The following is a 16,469-nucleotide window of genomic DNA, read 5'->3' as shown; positions in this document are numbered from 1 at the left end:
CTGGTAATAATTCAGTTTTCAACTAATATCAAAAGTAAGAGCGGCCTGACAAGCTGGCTGCACAAAAAGGGAACTCAAGATGAGCCAGTATCACTCCAGTATTCTTCTAGTCAGAAAACTGCTCTAATAGTCCGATACTTTCACAGTACAACACAAACTCTTGCGGCAGCTCCGACTGCGTTAACTTCTCCCGCAGTGATGTTCTAGAGGCGTTTTATTCATTGACTAGCAACTTATTTTCCATCTTGCTCAGATTTTGCAAGCAAACCATTAATGAAAGCATTCCTTATACGCCCACCTTTTCTCCTTAAGGTCATTTTAAGAACCTAGAAATTATAATAATTTGCAATCGTGCTGCTATAGACAGAATCCCACACGCATTTGTCCTGGTAACACACAAACAACCCCGCAAACACCCCTGCCTGGGCTTCCCAGGAAAAAAATGCCCAGAGCACACAAAAATCAAGGAGAAAAACTGAATCCCAGGCAGCTCAGCTCTTTGGGGCAGTTCTCCCTCAGTTTCTCAAGTTACCCTGCAGAATTCCATCTCCTTTAACTTTTCAGATTTCAAAACCAGCTTTGCCAACAAACCGCTTCATAGTCTTTCCCTTGAAATACAACATAAAAAGACCTCAGAGCGCCAATGCCTCCAAGTGTCCGCTACCAACTCCGAAAACACTCGGAAAACACACTGAAAACTTTTCCAGCAGACTCACAAGGCTCCAGCTGCCCTGCTCTGGCATTTCACAGCCCACCCGGGGAAGGCAGACATTTGGAAAGCAGAGCTCTCGAAACATACTCAGCAAACCCAAAGCATCCACTTAGTAAAATAAAGTGCTTAGTCCCGCTCCTGCATGATTGTAAAAAAAAAAAGTGACATTCCAGGGTTTTTCTGGCTGCGTGTCTACTGCTGTTGCACATCTGGTACTTCACAGAGCTGCCTCTTGCCACACTCAACAGGCACAATTTTAGGGAGAAACCCTGCAAATTGGGGCTGGCGAGGCAAGGGGCAGAGCGAGCCTTGGGGTCCCGAGCAGAAGCGGCTGCAAAGCTTTTGTGTACCGAGATCTGCCGCTCTGATGTGCGGAGGGGAGAGCAGATTACTTCTGGACAAAAAGTTTTCTTCTCCTCAAGGAAGGAGGAACTACGCAAGACGAGAGGTTTCCAGTCGACTAAATATATATTCACACATATATACACGCAGATATAGAAAGAGCTAGAGCTTCCAGAAACACATCCTGACTTTTGCTCCAGAAAAAAAAAAAAAACGAGCCCAGCAACAGGCAGCTCTGCTCTAAGAAAGGCGAATAAAGTATTGTTTTAACTTTTTTCCCCTTTTACGGGCCCCCTGACAAATGGCATTCAGAGACTCGGGCAGCTAAAGGAGGTTGGGTGGGTTGAATTTTTTTTTTTTCCGGAATGCACCGAGTAAGGCAAGACACATGTTTTGCCCCGCACAAAAGCCACCTCGCCCTCCCCACGGCCCCGCACGCCGCTGACACCCGCCTCCCTCCCGCCGCCGGGGCCCGGGGCCGGGGGCTCGGGGGCCGCTTACCTGCCCGGCCGAGGGACAGGGCACCCAGCAGCAGCACCAGGGCAGCGGGTACCGACCGGCTCCGTATCCAACTGCGCCTTTTCCACCGCGTGTGCGTATCCATGGTCCACAAAAAACGGGCCACCAGCTCGGGACAACTCGGGGGGAAAAAAAAAATATATATATACAAGCGAAGAAAAGGTGCTCAGACCCCCCCGCCAGCCCCCCCCGGAGAGCAGCCGCTTTATAAAGCCATGGGGCGGGCGGAGGGCTGTCGGGGGCTCCGCCGCGCTCACTCCCGGCCCCTGCCTGCTCCTGCAGCGAAAAACTTTTCTTTCTTTCCCCCCACCCCCCTTTTTTTTCCCTTCTTTTAAACCCAAGGCAAGAGTTTGTCAATCTCGGAGCCGCGCAGCAAATCAGGGCCGGGCGGTGCGGCCCCCGGCCCGGCCCCCCCGCCCGCCCCGCTGCCGGCCCGGCCCCGCGGCAAGTTTGAACCCCGCGGGGCTGCAGCCGCCGGGCTGCCCCGGCCCCCAAAACAGGTCCCCCCCTCTCCTTTCCCCACAGGAATGAGCACAAGCTGGAGTTCTCTCTCCCTTCCCAGCTCCCTGGCTCTTTCCGGCTCCCGAAGGAGATGGGGCCCGGGGTTTGTGGAAGCATGGAAAATGCAAGGATTTGGCAAAAAAAAAAAGTGAGGCCACTACTGCAAAACGTGCGTGCAAAGGGTAAAGAGCGCAAGCAGGAGGGAGTGGAATGGGAAGGTGGCATCCCCTGCCAGGCTAACTGGGCGCTGGGGTGGCAAAACCCTCCTCTGGCAGGCAAGCAAGGAGGAGGGTAAGGGGTGAAAGCGCTGCTGGCCCTCCAGCTGCACGCACAGCTTGTCCTGGGGTCCACTGCTCTGCTCCTGGGGCTCTTCCTCGCACTACACCCCTGCACACTGGTCGCCTTTGCACACCAGTGGTGGCTGATGCATCACACTGGTAAACATCAGCTTCAAATGATTTTACTTGTTCTGACATTGTATAGAAGCAATATTAGAACAGTACAGAAAAAAACCATAAAAGCTGATGTGACTTCCCCACACCAGATCCTTTCCTCCAGCAGTGCCCTCCCTCAGCTCCCAGGAGAGGAGGCCAGGCCTCACACTGTAGGACTAGGTGGCACACAATGCTGCAGACCCCTCAAACCCGAGATCAGGTCATCTGGAGACCAAAGAAGGAACAACCACCACATGCAGCCCTCTTCCTTAACTAAAATACTTTCAAAACACTTGCTGGTATCAATACTTGCTTTGTCAGTGCCATTAAAGATCTGAACATCATTGCTAGCACACAACCAGGTGAGTCCCAGCTCCCATGACTTCAGTGGTTGGAGTTGTACTGATTTTCATGGAGCAGTGATTTCACCGACAGACTCGTACCCTGAGCCACACCAAAGCATCCCAGCCCTCCCCAGTCCTTGCACAGCAGCATCCTTAAGGTCTTTCGTCATCCACAGGGAAAATAACCATTGCCACCACCCAAACTGCCACACTCTGCCTACCCTGGACTCTTTGTCTACAGGTTCAGTCAATTCAGCACTGCAAGAACCTGGGCAGTCACTGGCCATTCTGTTTATCATATATAAGGGGGACAATATATAAGTTAGGGGTCAGTCGTCCTGTCCTTGCTTTGGGCTTCTGATGGAAGAACTCAGCACAACAGGGGCTTACGCTGAGCTTCAGCTATTCACTCAGCATAAATCTTTGACCTGCTAGAATGAAAGTTGCTTGGTCAGGTAATTGATAGCAAACTAACACATCAAAACCTGCAAGCACAGGAGGCCAAATCCCACCAGATCTGCAGAAGGAAGCAAGGGAAAGGGGTGCTCCCAGTCTGCTCAGCTTGTAGCCTAATAGAGATATCTAATGGTTCAGTGGAGGAGAGCTGTAGGAATCTCTCCACCTCTGAACCTGTTGAGATGCCTTCTCCCTCCTCCCAGCCCCACTGTGAAACTGGAAAGACTGGAGTATGAGCCACACACAAGAAGAGATCCTCTGCTGAAAGAGCCTTTCACCAGAGAGAGGTGAAAGGCAGATTGGCTGCAAGCCCCCGAGTCGGGAGCTGGGAGGAGGCACGCAGCACGCACGTGCTGGCTGCAGCCACGTGTAGGGTGGGTACGGTGCCAGTGGCACTCCCGGGCAAACCTCTCAGATGAAAGCCCCTTCCCGTTCTCGCCTTTCATGAGTAACCAGATGACTAGAGGCTGGCGAGACAAATTAAGTGATGCTGCATATCCAGGAGGAGCCTGGAGGCAAGCTCTTTCAGTACAAACACCTGTGCAACCCTGCAAGCACCGCTGCAGAGCAACAACAGCGTCCATCACCACTGCACCTCCCTCCTGCTTTAAAATATCCCACTACTCACAGCAGCAGTCCTTCCCACAGGCTCACAGCTGCCTCTGGTATGGAGCAGAGAAGCTATTCCACAGCTCACAGAAACACTGCGTGACCGAGACGCTTTCTCTCCCCTCCATTTGTATGGACAATGAAGCATCTCAGGCATATGGATATGGAACTAGGACAGCTAAAAGCACCAGCAGACCCTGTAGATTGCAAATACCCTCCCCTTCCCCGTAACCCTTCTTATTACGATAAAGTCTTAACTTGATCCGCAGTATTTCTATGGATGCCTAATCGCCCTTGAGAGGCACTGCCAGCCTCACTGACAGAGGTGTCCGATTTCAGCCCCAGTTACACAAATGCCAGGATTCTGGGTCTTCTCATTCCAGACTGGCATTTCTGATCATACAAACAACTCATTGTTTTGGACTGAGACCCTGTTTTGTCTTCTCCAGCTGCAAGTGAAAATCCCACTAACACCTGAACACTGAAGCGTTGACATTCCCTGCCCTTCCAGGGGCATACAGCTATAGGAAGGGGGACACCTAAAGCATCAAAAGCACTGCAGACAAGGAAAAGCAGCTCCGAGCAGCACACACACCACCCATTTTTTCCAAGGGCTCTCAACTCCAGAAGCAAGCCAGATTACCAAAACCTGGACCCACATCAGATGCAAAGCAACTGCACTTTACGCCAGTTGAGAACCTGGCCCAGGGAGCTTTTGCTGAGCAGTAAGTCTGAGCTTCCAGTTGCTTTCCACGTGATTTAGAAGCTTGCACAGACCTGTTCGCCCCTCCTTGACAATAACAGAGAAATACAGAAATAAGCTTGTAATGGCAAACTGGAAAATTCCAGCATCCACATGCCAAGTTTAAAGAGCCAACCTCCGAGTCGGAGTGGGCCAGATCATCTGGTGGTGCAAGCTCCAAGGAGATTTACATGAGCTGGGTTGGTTGACGCCAACTCCAAATCCCTCCAGCAGCCAGTCGGGGTAACATCTGAATAGCCAAAGGAATCTATTGCAGCAGTGGCAGATGGCCAAATATCTTTAAGGAACAGCAGTTTATAGAAGTATTTTCATGACTAAATGCATCTTGAGCCCAGCTAGCTGTTGTTTATAGGACAGGGGACACATTTGCAAACTTTCAAAAAAACCAAACCCTTAAGTTACATAGGTAAAAAAATTCTTTAAGTAATTTATATGCTATGAAACCAACATGAACATTCAGCCAAAAAACCCAAAAGGGCATTATTCTGTAGTTTGAAAGTAAGTATTGGGATAATCAGAAAGAATAGCCCTAGGTGTTACTGATAACCAGTTACACCCTATGACCGGCCGATGAGAACAGACTGAAAATGAGACTTAGAATTGCCTGAGCTGTTGCATAAATAATCAGGAAAGACGTCTGCTCTCAGGAATGATTTCAAACACTATTTACAAAGAGCATATGTATCTAAAAAGACAACTTTCCTCTGCAATCTTGTAACCTGCCTTTATTCTTTGCAAAGGTATAGACACAGTTGCATCCCTACCCAAGTCAAATGTTATAATTTGTCTTATGCTGCAGTCAGTCCTGACTTATGATCTCGCACCTGTTGCCATGGAAATGATTGCTCTCAAATTCAGCTTAAGAAAAAAAAAAATGAGAATTTAGTGCTACAGAGACATTTTGGATTGAGACTTGAAAAATAAAGCTATTCATTTATCCACAGAGGAAGCACCACATCTGGTATCCTGAAGCTAGGCACTGTCTCAAGCCTCACTGCTCAGTACTCTGTGTGGTCTTTAATCTGAGCAGAGTGTTTACTGTACTGCCCGGGACTGTTCATGTCCATTCCCACCCTGTTGAAGAGCTGCAGCGTGGCAGCAACTTCCCCAACCTTTCCAAAAATCTGGTTTTGAACAAAGGCCATCAAAAATCTGCATTTATAGAACATGGTGACGGGTAGCACATCAACACCGATATTGCAACACTGCAAGCTATCGGGTGATACCAAACACGTAGAGCAGATACCGTCATGCTCTCTAGTTAGACTCCAGGCTGACTGGTGACATGACAGATTCAACAGGTACCTCCCAAACGTGAAAAACGTACAAATCTAGAAAGAGTTAATTTTTTTTCCTCCCAGAAAGACAAATCACAACACAGAAATAAAACCACCACCACTCCTGTGGTTAAGCACCTGTTTTGGCTTTGCAGGCCAGTTTCTTTACAAAACAGCTACAGTGCTGTGAGGCTAGGAGCTGGACAGCCAATTCTCCCACATCCCAGCTGCTCTGGTGGAAATTCAAATCTGATTTTTGACATGAGGTGGCACCAGGACAAGCCCCATCAGTGGAAAGAGCAGCCAACGCAAGGTGGGGCTTGTTTATTGTATGTTTAAATGTTTCATAGTCAAAGAGGTTTGTTTAGTAGAGGAAATAGCATTATAAAGAGAACAGACTTTCCACTCCTCCTCTTTTTCCAGTGTTGTTGCCTTCTCTTCAGTTTCATGTTAATGACTCCAAGCCTTGTACGTGTTTGAACCATACCAATCTATTAAATGCAGAAGGACAAACTGCACCATGGTGCCTATTGAGAAGGGTGAACTCAGTTCACCTTCTTTCCCTTTCATCTGGTTCCTCTCCATGCCCAATGCCAGCCTGGAAGACTGGAAGGAGTTGCCATTCCCTCTTCACATCCTGTGTTTTATTTCCTTGTGCCCTATCATCTGCGGTCAATGGCCCAGGCTAAACCCTATATAATCTGTCTAGACTTCAGGGAGATAATCCTTGGTGCTACAGAAAGTGTTATGTTAAACCACGAGGCTGCACATTAACAAGGACCTGTGACTTACCCTATGATCTTCACAAGGGTCAAAAAAAATGAAGTAGTTCCTAAGTGACTTGCACTAAACTCTCACTGACCCCAATGAAGGTTTTGTTGAATACAGACCACAGAGTTCGTTTTCTAGCTCCTGTCTGTCCATCATAATCATGTCTGAAGATTAAAGGTGAGCCCAAACCACAAAGCTTATGTACAGGTCCAAAATCACCCAGCAACATCTGGCTTCAGGAGTTGAGCTCGGGTGCCTGCTAGGAATATTTTTATCTAGACCATTGTGGTGGTCATTTTCAAGCCTAGCCACAAGGAAGGCTTTTAATATTTCCCCCAGGGATGAACGGGGATGAGCAGGAGTCAAACAGATGACGACTTGCTTTCCTGCACCCCCCCCCCCCCCACACACACACTTTTTGGATGTTAATGGTGATCACAAGTTTACCTTCACACTCCATCTGCCAGCACCACAACACTTTTTCAGCAATTGTTAGGTTGTAGGGGTTTTCCTTGTGTTGTTGTTCCAAGAATGCAGATGAGCAGTTTTGCTGGCAGAGCCAAGTTTCAAGAACTGAAGCCGCTCTCCTCCCTGCTGCGTTACACGTCCTGAAATAACAACCAGGAGAGATGTCAGCTCTGCTCGTCCCCAGCAACCTTCCCTCATTACCTACCTCTTCAAGCAATCACCATGCCGTTTTTGCCAAATATTCCACACACAGTTATTTGATATTAGTAAAGACCATCTTTGGTAGCTTCTAAACATGAGGTTTGTGTTGTACCAAGGAAAAGCCAGAAATTGATTTTCCCCTACCACATTTAGCTACAATTAGCTTCTTTGAGCAGAGCTCTTCCCTAATGAGAGATGTGCTAGAATCCTACCCAGAAAAGCCCTGAATCCAAACTATAAATTGCTGGAAATCCTGGGATATCAGACCAAATAAGTCAGCAGAAGTTGTAAGTCTTGATCTATAGGATATGGAACAGCTTTTGCAAGCATGGGAACCCAACTTCTTCCCTGCGGAACTTTCTCAGAAAGAGCCATCTCTAGAGATGTCTGTGCATTTTTTGGGGGGTATTAAAACAGTTCCAGAGCTCTGTACTCTCAAAAGCAGCCTGTGCAACCCAAGTGCCTGCTACCTGCACGTATGTGAGCATACAAACAGGTAGAGTTTAGGGCATGCGTGGGATTACTGGATGGAAATTAAATAGCACAAAATTCAGACTAAGATATCAGGAAAAAATCCTTACATTAAGATCTCCTCAGCTATGGAAGATCTCTTCGACTTCCCAAAGGAAGTGGTGAAAAATCCCATTGCCCGAGTCATAGCAAATCAGTCTGGACAAGCTTATACACTGTTGGGAACAATCCTGCCCTGGCATGAGAGTGGGTTGGATGACCAGAGACAACTTTTCCATTGATGGTTTCTGCAGTTCAGTAATCCTGAAAAAATGTGGGTGAATTTCACAAGAAAATGTGGTCACAGCACTAAGACAAGCCCTGTGGCTCCCGCTCCCACCATCGAGCAAGTGGGTTACAGCCTTCTCCTGCCTTTGCTAGCACGTACGAGACATCCCAGCAGGCCTTCTGCCCATTTTGCCTCTTGAACATGTACACTCTTCAGGACAAGATATGTCATTTGCTAGGTTTTCCACACACACAACCTGGCAAAAAAAATCACAAGTGTTTTTTGTCCCTATGAGCAGTAACAATACAAAAATTTGCATGTTCTACATATGTCCAAGCACACCCCAAATTAGCATTGTTTATTAATTATTCTACCCAGGTCTAGTAACCAATTAAAGCATCCCAGTACATTTTGGTTGCATCAGCTGATGGTCACAGAATCATATAGGTTGGAAAAAACCTTCAAGATCAAGTCCAACCATAAACCTAACACTGCCAAGCCCACCACTACACCATGTCCCTAAGCACCTCAGCCAAACGGCTTTTAGATACCTCCAGGGATGGGGACTCAACCCCTTCCCTGGGCAGCCTGGTCCAATGCTGGACAACCCTTTCAGTGAAGTAAAATTTCCTAATATCCAGTCTAAACCTCCCCTGGTGCAACTTGAGGCCATTGCCTCTCGTCCTATCACTTGTTACCTGGGAGAAGAGACCAACCCCACCTCTCTACCCCCTCCTTTCAGGGAGCTGTAGAGAGCGAGGAGGTCTCCCCTCAGCCTCCTTTTCTCCAGGCTGAACAACCCCAGGTCCCTCAGCCGCTCCCCATCAGCCTTGTGCTCCAGACCCTTCCCCAGCTCCGTTGCCCTTCTCTGGACACGCTCCAGCCCCTCAATGTCTCTCTTGTAGTGGGGGGCCCAAAACCGAACACAACATTTGAGGTGCGGCCTCACCAGTGCTGAGCACAGGGGCACGATCACTGCCCTAGTCCTGCTGGCCACCCTATTCCTGATACAAGCCAGGATGCCATTGGCTTTCTTGGCCACCTGGGCACACTGCTGGCTCATATTCAGCCGGCTGTCAACCAACACCCCCAGGTCCTTTTCCACCAGGCAGCTTTCCAGCCACTCTTCCCCAAGCCTGTAGCGTTGCAAGGGGTTGCTGTGGCCCAAGTGCAGGACCCAGCACTGAGCCTTGTTGAACCCCATACAATTGGCCCCAGCCCATCGATCCAGCCTGTCCAGGTCCCTCTGCAGAGCCTTCCTGCCCTCCAGCAGATCACTCCTGCACAACCTGGTGTCATCTGCAAACTTACTGAGGGTGCACTCGATCCCTTCATCCAGATCACCGATAAAGATGTTAAACAGGACTGGCCCCAACACCGAGCCCTGGGGAACACCGCTTGTGACCGGCCGCCAGCTGGAGTAAGCTCCATTCCCCACCACTCTTTGGGCCCGGCCATCCAGCCAGTTCTTTACCCAGCGAAGAGTACACCCGTCCAAGCCATGAGCAGCCAGTTTCTCCAGGAGAATGCTGTGGGAAACAGTGTCAAAGGCTTTACTGAAGTCTAGATAGACAACATCCACAGCCTTTCCCTCATCCACTAGGAGGGTCACCTTGTTGTAGAAGGAGATCAGGTTGGTCAAGCAGGACCTGCCTTTCCTGAACCCATGCTGGCTGGGCTTGATCCCTTAGTTATCCTCTACATGCCGTGTGATGGCACTCAGGATGATCTGCTCCATCGGCTTTCCGGGTACCAAAGTCAGGCTGAAGGTCCTTTCATCCTCTGGTCCTTCCTCAAAAAAAAAAGAAAGCAACTTAAAGACTAGAGATTTTATTTTACCAAGCAATTTTCATCCACATTTTCCCTTCTCTAATATTTCTGTCAATTAACCATGTAACACAATTTCCAGGCAGCTATTTCCATTTATAATTTTGTTGCATTAACTATACCAAAAATGGCACATTCCATAGATTCCCCTTTGATTTCACAAGATTACAGGTTCATTCCACCGAGGGCTTCTGGAGTGACAAAACCCTTCATTTTGTTGTCTTTTTTTCCCCCCTTGTTGAAGTAGTGGTTTAGAAATTATGAGAATACAAGGATGCTATGCGCACCACCCAGCTATCAAAAAGCAATTCAAACAACGGGCAACAGTCTTAGTAAGTCAAAGCTACTTTCTAAATAGAGAGGGGAAATAAAATGTCAGGCAAGGCAGTCATTTTTGTGGATGAATCACTCGAGGAATCCAATCCAGCTACCAAGTGGTCTCTAACATGACTAATTTTTACTTCTGCCTTTTTCAGTGTTTCCAGTAAGTCACCTTCTCAGATGCATCAGCACCTTTCCACAAGTCCCCACCGTAACTTACTCCCTGGTCTCCCCACTGATGAGTTTTCCAGTTTGGGGAGCTCTGGGGTGAGCCAGGCAGCGTGGCCAAAGGTACAGACCTTGGCCAGATCAAGGTGCCAGGTCGTTAACATTTTTAGCCAGACACAGGGCTCGTACATCCAGATTAAGCACCAATATACCACCCTAGATCACCCCACTGCCTGCTAGCCCTGGTTCATGCTCCAGTCTCTCAGCCTCTTATTTCAGCTGGGTTTCCAGGATGCAGCACCCACATATCCACCATATTTCTACAATAGATGCTCTGCTGCTGTTTGGGGGACAATACCTTCTAGTGCTGGTGTCTTTCTGAAGCATCTACAGTCTTCTGAAATTGTTACCAGGTTTTACAGCTATCTGAAACTGCAGACTGGTTTGTCACCTCTTACAGGGTGTCTTGCTTTATTTTTTAAATACAGACCTGGTTTTGTTCCCAGTTCAGTTCCAGAGCAGCATCCTAAAGCCTCCTGTTTACATATTTTGGGTTGTTTTTTTTTTAATTTATTTTTACATTTCTCGGACACCTTTGAGGAAGTCCAAGGAGTTTTGGCCACGCATTATATCTTCAAGATCAGCAGTGCAAAATACTCCAGCAGCATTTCACATCCCTTTGAGGATCTGATCCAGGAAAAAAAACCAAAACACACAGCCCTAATTGTTCTCTCCTGAAGCATTAAAAAGCAACTGTGTCAGGGAACAGGTAGCAGACAGACTATGGTCTGCTGTGCTTCCTATCCTTGAATTGCAACTAAACCATACCCCTTCCAGAAAGCATAAGCTACCTAGCTACCTGTATATATAAGCCATTGGCTTGCATTTTTTTTTGCCTGCCACCCCCCTTCCCCAGAGGGTGGGGGGATCTCTCTGAGCACTTATACTTGCCCTGGGGGTTATAACTGTCTTGTTGGGTTAAAAGAGTTGCTGCACCACCATACCCAACTTCAGAATGCAGTCACAGCCACAGCTTTGTCATTCCTCGCGGTTTTATGAGCCCTGGGAAGCAGCACTGTGCATGTTAGGGGTTCTGCAGACATATACAGAGAACCCCCCAGACATCCAATGCATATAGACAACTCCTAAGCTTTAAGAAATAGATAGCTGCATAATTAACATTTGGGGGAGAGTAAGTTGGCACAGAGATTCATGTGGTCCTGATGAGGACCAGATGTGTGGGTTTTTTTACTGCTGGTGATCACGACAATAGGAATTCGGCAGTGCATCTCAGACAGAAGGGCTGGGAGAGAAGGCTGGAAGACTCAGCTGGGTCCTGCCCCTTCCCTAGGACCCAGCCCTGATGGCTGCTCACCGGGTTCAGTCCCTTCCACCTCCAACCACCACAAAACACAGCCTCACAATGCTGCTATAGATTCATTCTTTTTTTTTTCCAAGCCTATTCAGATTCACACAGACAAATCAAAAGCACAGGGCTACGGCAGACCTGCCCCAAGCCCTCTGCTAAAGCAAGGGCACCAACTCCAGGCTATCCTCAGCAGCTCTCCCTCCACAGAAGCAAAGCCCCTCCAGGACAGCAGAGCACTTGACAGCTCATGACACCTCCCAGCTGCATGGCTTCCACATTTACAGGTGCCTTTAACCCTTTCCTTCCCCAGTGCATTATTTACCTACCATACAGCTTGTTTTCCTCCGGCAAGACTTCCCCATGGCTTTGTATTCATAAATCATGAGGCCAGAGGGGTTCATGTTTCACAGAGGCCATGGGGCTTCAATGAATTAAGTCTTGTTTGAACTAGAGTATCTTTTTTAGCAAACCAAACAAACATCTTGACCTGACTTGTACTGCAGCAAAATGAGCCCAGAAAGAACTCCTGGCTGCAACAGGAAGGTATTTTGCTTGAAAAGTCAACTATAACAGCTTCCTCGTGGCACTGCTGAGAGAATGGAAGATCTGAGGAGACACCCACAGACGTATTCTGCTGGGTCCAAGGCTGATTTATGTAAGGGCCCTTTATACCCTTCTGGCAGCCCTTAAATTGTCATGAGTGCCTTCTTGCAGTTAGAGATGCTTTTCTTGGTGTCATGTTTGGCCCCACTGAGCAGTTTTTCTCCCCCTTGGTCCCTGGCTTCAGCCACAGAAATGTATGTATATTATCCAGATCAGATGCTCAGCTGATTTAAATTGACATGCTCCATTAAAGGCAATGAAGCTTCACACATTTATGCTTGCAGCATCTCTGCCTCCATGCTTTCCTTTAAATGAAGTCAACTAAATCACCAAGCATGACTGTGATTTAATTTCCAGGGTGACATTAAATCTTACTGCTAACTGGACTCTCATTTTACAATCTCCCAAGACCCACAGAAAATTCAGTCCTTTTCCAGAAATGCTTTTCCATTCCAACAACAATTTATTTCCAGCTCATACACAGCTCTCATGCAGGACTGCAAACACTTACTGATCCATTCTATGGGCAGTGCAAAGTAGCCAGCTGCACGAGTGCTGTCGTGGTTTAGCCCCAGCCAGCAACTCAGCCCCCCCAGCCGCTCGCTCACTCCCCCCTGGTGGGATGGGGGAGAGAATCAGAAGAGTAAAAGTGAGAAAACTCATGGGTTGAGATAAAGACAGTTTAATAGGTGAAGCAAAAGCCATGCACACACACAAGGTATTCCTTCACTCCTTGCCATGGGCAGGCAGGGGTTCAGCCATCCCCAGGACAGCAGGGCTCCGTCACGCCTAACGGTGACTTGGGAAGACAAACGCCATCACTCCAAACATCCCCCCCTTCCTTCTTCTTCCCCAGCTTTATACACTGAGCATGACGCCATATGGTATGGAATAGCCCTTTGGGCAGTTGGGATCAACTGTCCCGGCTGTGCCCCCCCCAGCTTCTTCTGCACCTGGCAGAGCACGGGGAGCTGAAAAGTCCTTGACCAGTGCAGCAACAACTGAAACATCTCTGTGTTATCAACGCTGTCTTCAGCACAAATCCAAAACATAGCCCCATCCCAGCCACTATAAAGAAAATTAACTCTGTCTCAGCTGAAACCAGGACAAGTGGGGCTCCCATGACTTAACTCATGCAATATCAAACCTAAGATCAGAAATTCTGGGACTGTCTCTCTTGCTCTGCTAAACCAGCTATTCACTTTAGGGACATTTTAGCATAGATTCCACTTTTAAGGATCTGTGTATTTAAAGAGACAGAAGAGCCTTCAGATGAAGGATTCAATTGACAGAGGTCACCAGCAAACATGACTAATCCATTACGCTGTTAAACAACTCAACATGCAGGGGTTAATCAATGCTAGCCCAAGGTCTAATCCCTCTTTCTGCTAAATAACTCACTGAAAACAAACTCTGCCTACTAATGTTCTGGAAAGGAAGATAAATGCATACAAGGCTTGAGAAGGTTCAGTTTTCAGAGCGCTCAGTTACTATAAAGCCTGACTACTGTCAGTCTGGCCAGATGTTATTTCCATCCTTGCGAGGATATGGATTAGGGGAAGGTTGGCTGGCTCTCCGCCAGCTTACAGGAGTCAAAGCCCTGGCCTCCTCCTCAACCTGGGTTAGCAGGGCTGTCCTGCACAGACAAAGCAAGAGTCACTATTCCCTTGGGGTTTCTGTGCATATTCCAGACCCCTATTTATAGCTGTGATTTGTGCTTTTACAAGACGGTAATTTCATGCTGCTCGTAAATCTTTCCCTGAAAACCGGTATTTGTAGGTCAGCAAGGAGAGGAAGCCAGCAACCAAAATTGCTGAACTTCTGCAGAAACTGTACAATTGGGCCACAAACACCGAAATGCAATTAGGAGGAATCAAAGAACCTTGTGTTGTCTCTCATGTTGGAAGGGGACATGTTTGTTCCATGAGGATCAGTGGCCACTGCCTACACATTGAGGAGTTTGTTTGGGATCTGGGAAGAGGGTGTCACCATTTGCTTACCCAGTGGATACAGCTTACTGCATCAATATGCCAGCCAAGTTTGGACTGGCAAGTCACATCACTGACATTATGTCATGAAAGTGTTCATCCCTTTCGATTTTTTTTTTGCATTTCTTACACCTCTGGGATTGCATTTTCCCCTCAAAAGGGAACAGAGACTCAGCAGAAGGTTATTTCCCTTGGCATTTAAAGATATTGGGAGGAAACTAATACTAGTTTAGGCTTTACAATGTTGGAAAGCCCGCACGTACAAATGCTAACCTGTCCTTGAGACCCTCCTGTGTCCCCTTGATTTTGGGGCAGCCTTGCAAAAAATCCAGTCCCTTGAAATAAGTGGCCACACAGAGTTACTGCAGGTCACATCAACTTTTAACAAGCAGGTACTGCAAGCTGGGATCCTCGAGGTGCAGGGTCTCAGATACCACATTTTTTTCCCTGTCAATGCTTCCAAGACTAATAACTAAGGGAAACCCTGAGGGCTATGCCCATCCTTGCATTTATTACATCCATGCTGCATCACTGAAGGAAAATAGCTTTTACTCCAATGCCTTACTGTTACGTGTAAACAGACTTCTTGGAAAAGAGGTGCTCAGTTCCTGAAGAAAAATGATTAAAACAAACCATTTTGTAAGTTGGATTCAATTGCAAGGGCACTCCCACTTCCAAATAGCTTCACTTTTCATCCTAACAGTTTTGCCTGCCTCTGATTAGCAATAAGTGACTTGCAGGATGTTTGCTGTTTGGCTAAGCACCCAAAACACTTGCTGCTTTTTAAGCTTTTTTTTTATATGCCACTGGAAGTTGCAAGGTCCACAGAATAGCTCCATAGTGAATTTGCAAGCTGCTTCTTTCCTTCTGAGCTCTCCAGGAGCATCTACAATCTGATACACCGGAGGGACCCAATAAAAAAAATGTAATTACAAAGCAAAGAGTTAGTCCAACACTAAAACTCTCAAAAAGTAATTAAAAAAATCAAGTCTCCTCTTAAAGACCCTGTGCCTGACCTCTGCTTAGTTACACCCGAGTATGTCAGTAGAACTACTTACAGCCAAAGCAATCCCAACGCCCTATGAACTTCTTTCACTTCATTGAGTTTTTTCATGCAAAAAGGCCCAAGTGCTGGGACCTGGGATCCCAATAAGGATAGTCATTCATGGAAAGCCAGAATGGCGTTCCTGCGTGCTGGCTTCACCATCCTTCCCTGCACATTTCGGGCTGTTAGCAGCAGGCAACGCAGTCCCCATTTCCCACCATGGGCACTGGAGGATCTCGGCTGGGTGGGCCCCCCCAGACGGTGGAGGGGAGTTGGGATCTCACCCAGCAGCTCTGTCAGACCCTTGCTGGAGCAGGAGGCAGCAAATGTGGAAAACAGATGTGCGAGTGGAGGAAATCGGGTTTGCAGAAGACAAGGAAAGGAAGCCCAGAGCAGCCTGCGGGAACAGCACCTGTCCTGCTAAAGCAAGTTGCATGCTCCTAATAAAACGCCTTTGCAGCAGAGGCAGGCACACCAACCAAGCAGTTCTCTCCCACATCCTCTGCTAATTTGTCTTAACACAGCAGGAAGCAGTCTGGCCTTTAAGATACCAAGAGACATCAGCAGGGACCAGGCTGAGGACTTCCAGCAGCAAGATGTGCATAGCTCCTGCCTGAATTGGTAGCTCCCCATAAGAGCCAAAGAGCCTTTTGACTGAGTCACTGGCATGGGGAAGAGACCTAAAGTATTTCCCAGCTCCTCTACTGACTCTTTGGTGAATCAGTCACTGAAGCTCAACAGCAGTCCCTGTGCTGGCTGCAAAACTGTTTAGTTTGTTGTGGGTTTTTTTTTTAAAAAAAAAAAACACCAAATGTCAGATATTTTGAGATGTAGTACTGTCTACCTGATTTGGAGGACAGATTTAAACCTGGCCACCTCCTCCTTCCCAGCTGTGGAAGATAAATAAGTTTCCACAAGTTTTAGTTCCAGAGAAGCAGAGCTTGCCAACTGCAGAGGAAGCAAGCATATAAAAAACAACCCCCACCATTCTCAGCTCTGAAAAATATCCTGT

At 47.6% G+C, this 16,469-nt stretch overlaps 1 protein-coding gene across 2 annotated transcripts in view; it reads right to left on the bottom strand.

Moving 5' to 3' along the window:
• COL5A1 (collagen type V alpha 1 chain) overlaps positions 1-1,890 on the bottom strand; it is a 162,141-nt gene extending 160,251 nt beyond the window's left edge. For both annotated transcript variants that reach the window (XM_075519479.1, XM_075519480.1), the window contains exon 1: positions 1,556-1,890. In XM_075519479.1, the coding sequence (XP_075375594.1) occupies positions 1,556-1,658 (103 nt within the window). In that variant the 5' untranslated portion in view covers positions 1,659-1,890. The remainder of the gene's footprint in view (positions 1-1,555) is intronic.
• Between the last annotated feature and the right edge of the window lie 14,579 nt (positions 1,891-16,469).

Source organism: Mycteria americana, chromosome 17 (genome assembly GCF_035582795.1).
Source record: "Mycteria americana isolate JAX WOST 10 ecotype Jacksonville Zoo and Gardens chromosome 17, USCA_MyAme_1.0, whole genome shotgun sequence".
NCBI lineage: Eukaryota > Metazoa > Chordata > Aves > Ciconiiformes > Ciconiidae > Mycteria > Mycteria americana.
The sequence above is the reverse complement of the archived record's forward strand: the minus strand, read 5'-3'. Positions and strand labels throughout refer to the sequence as shown.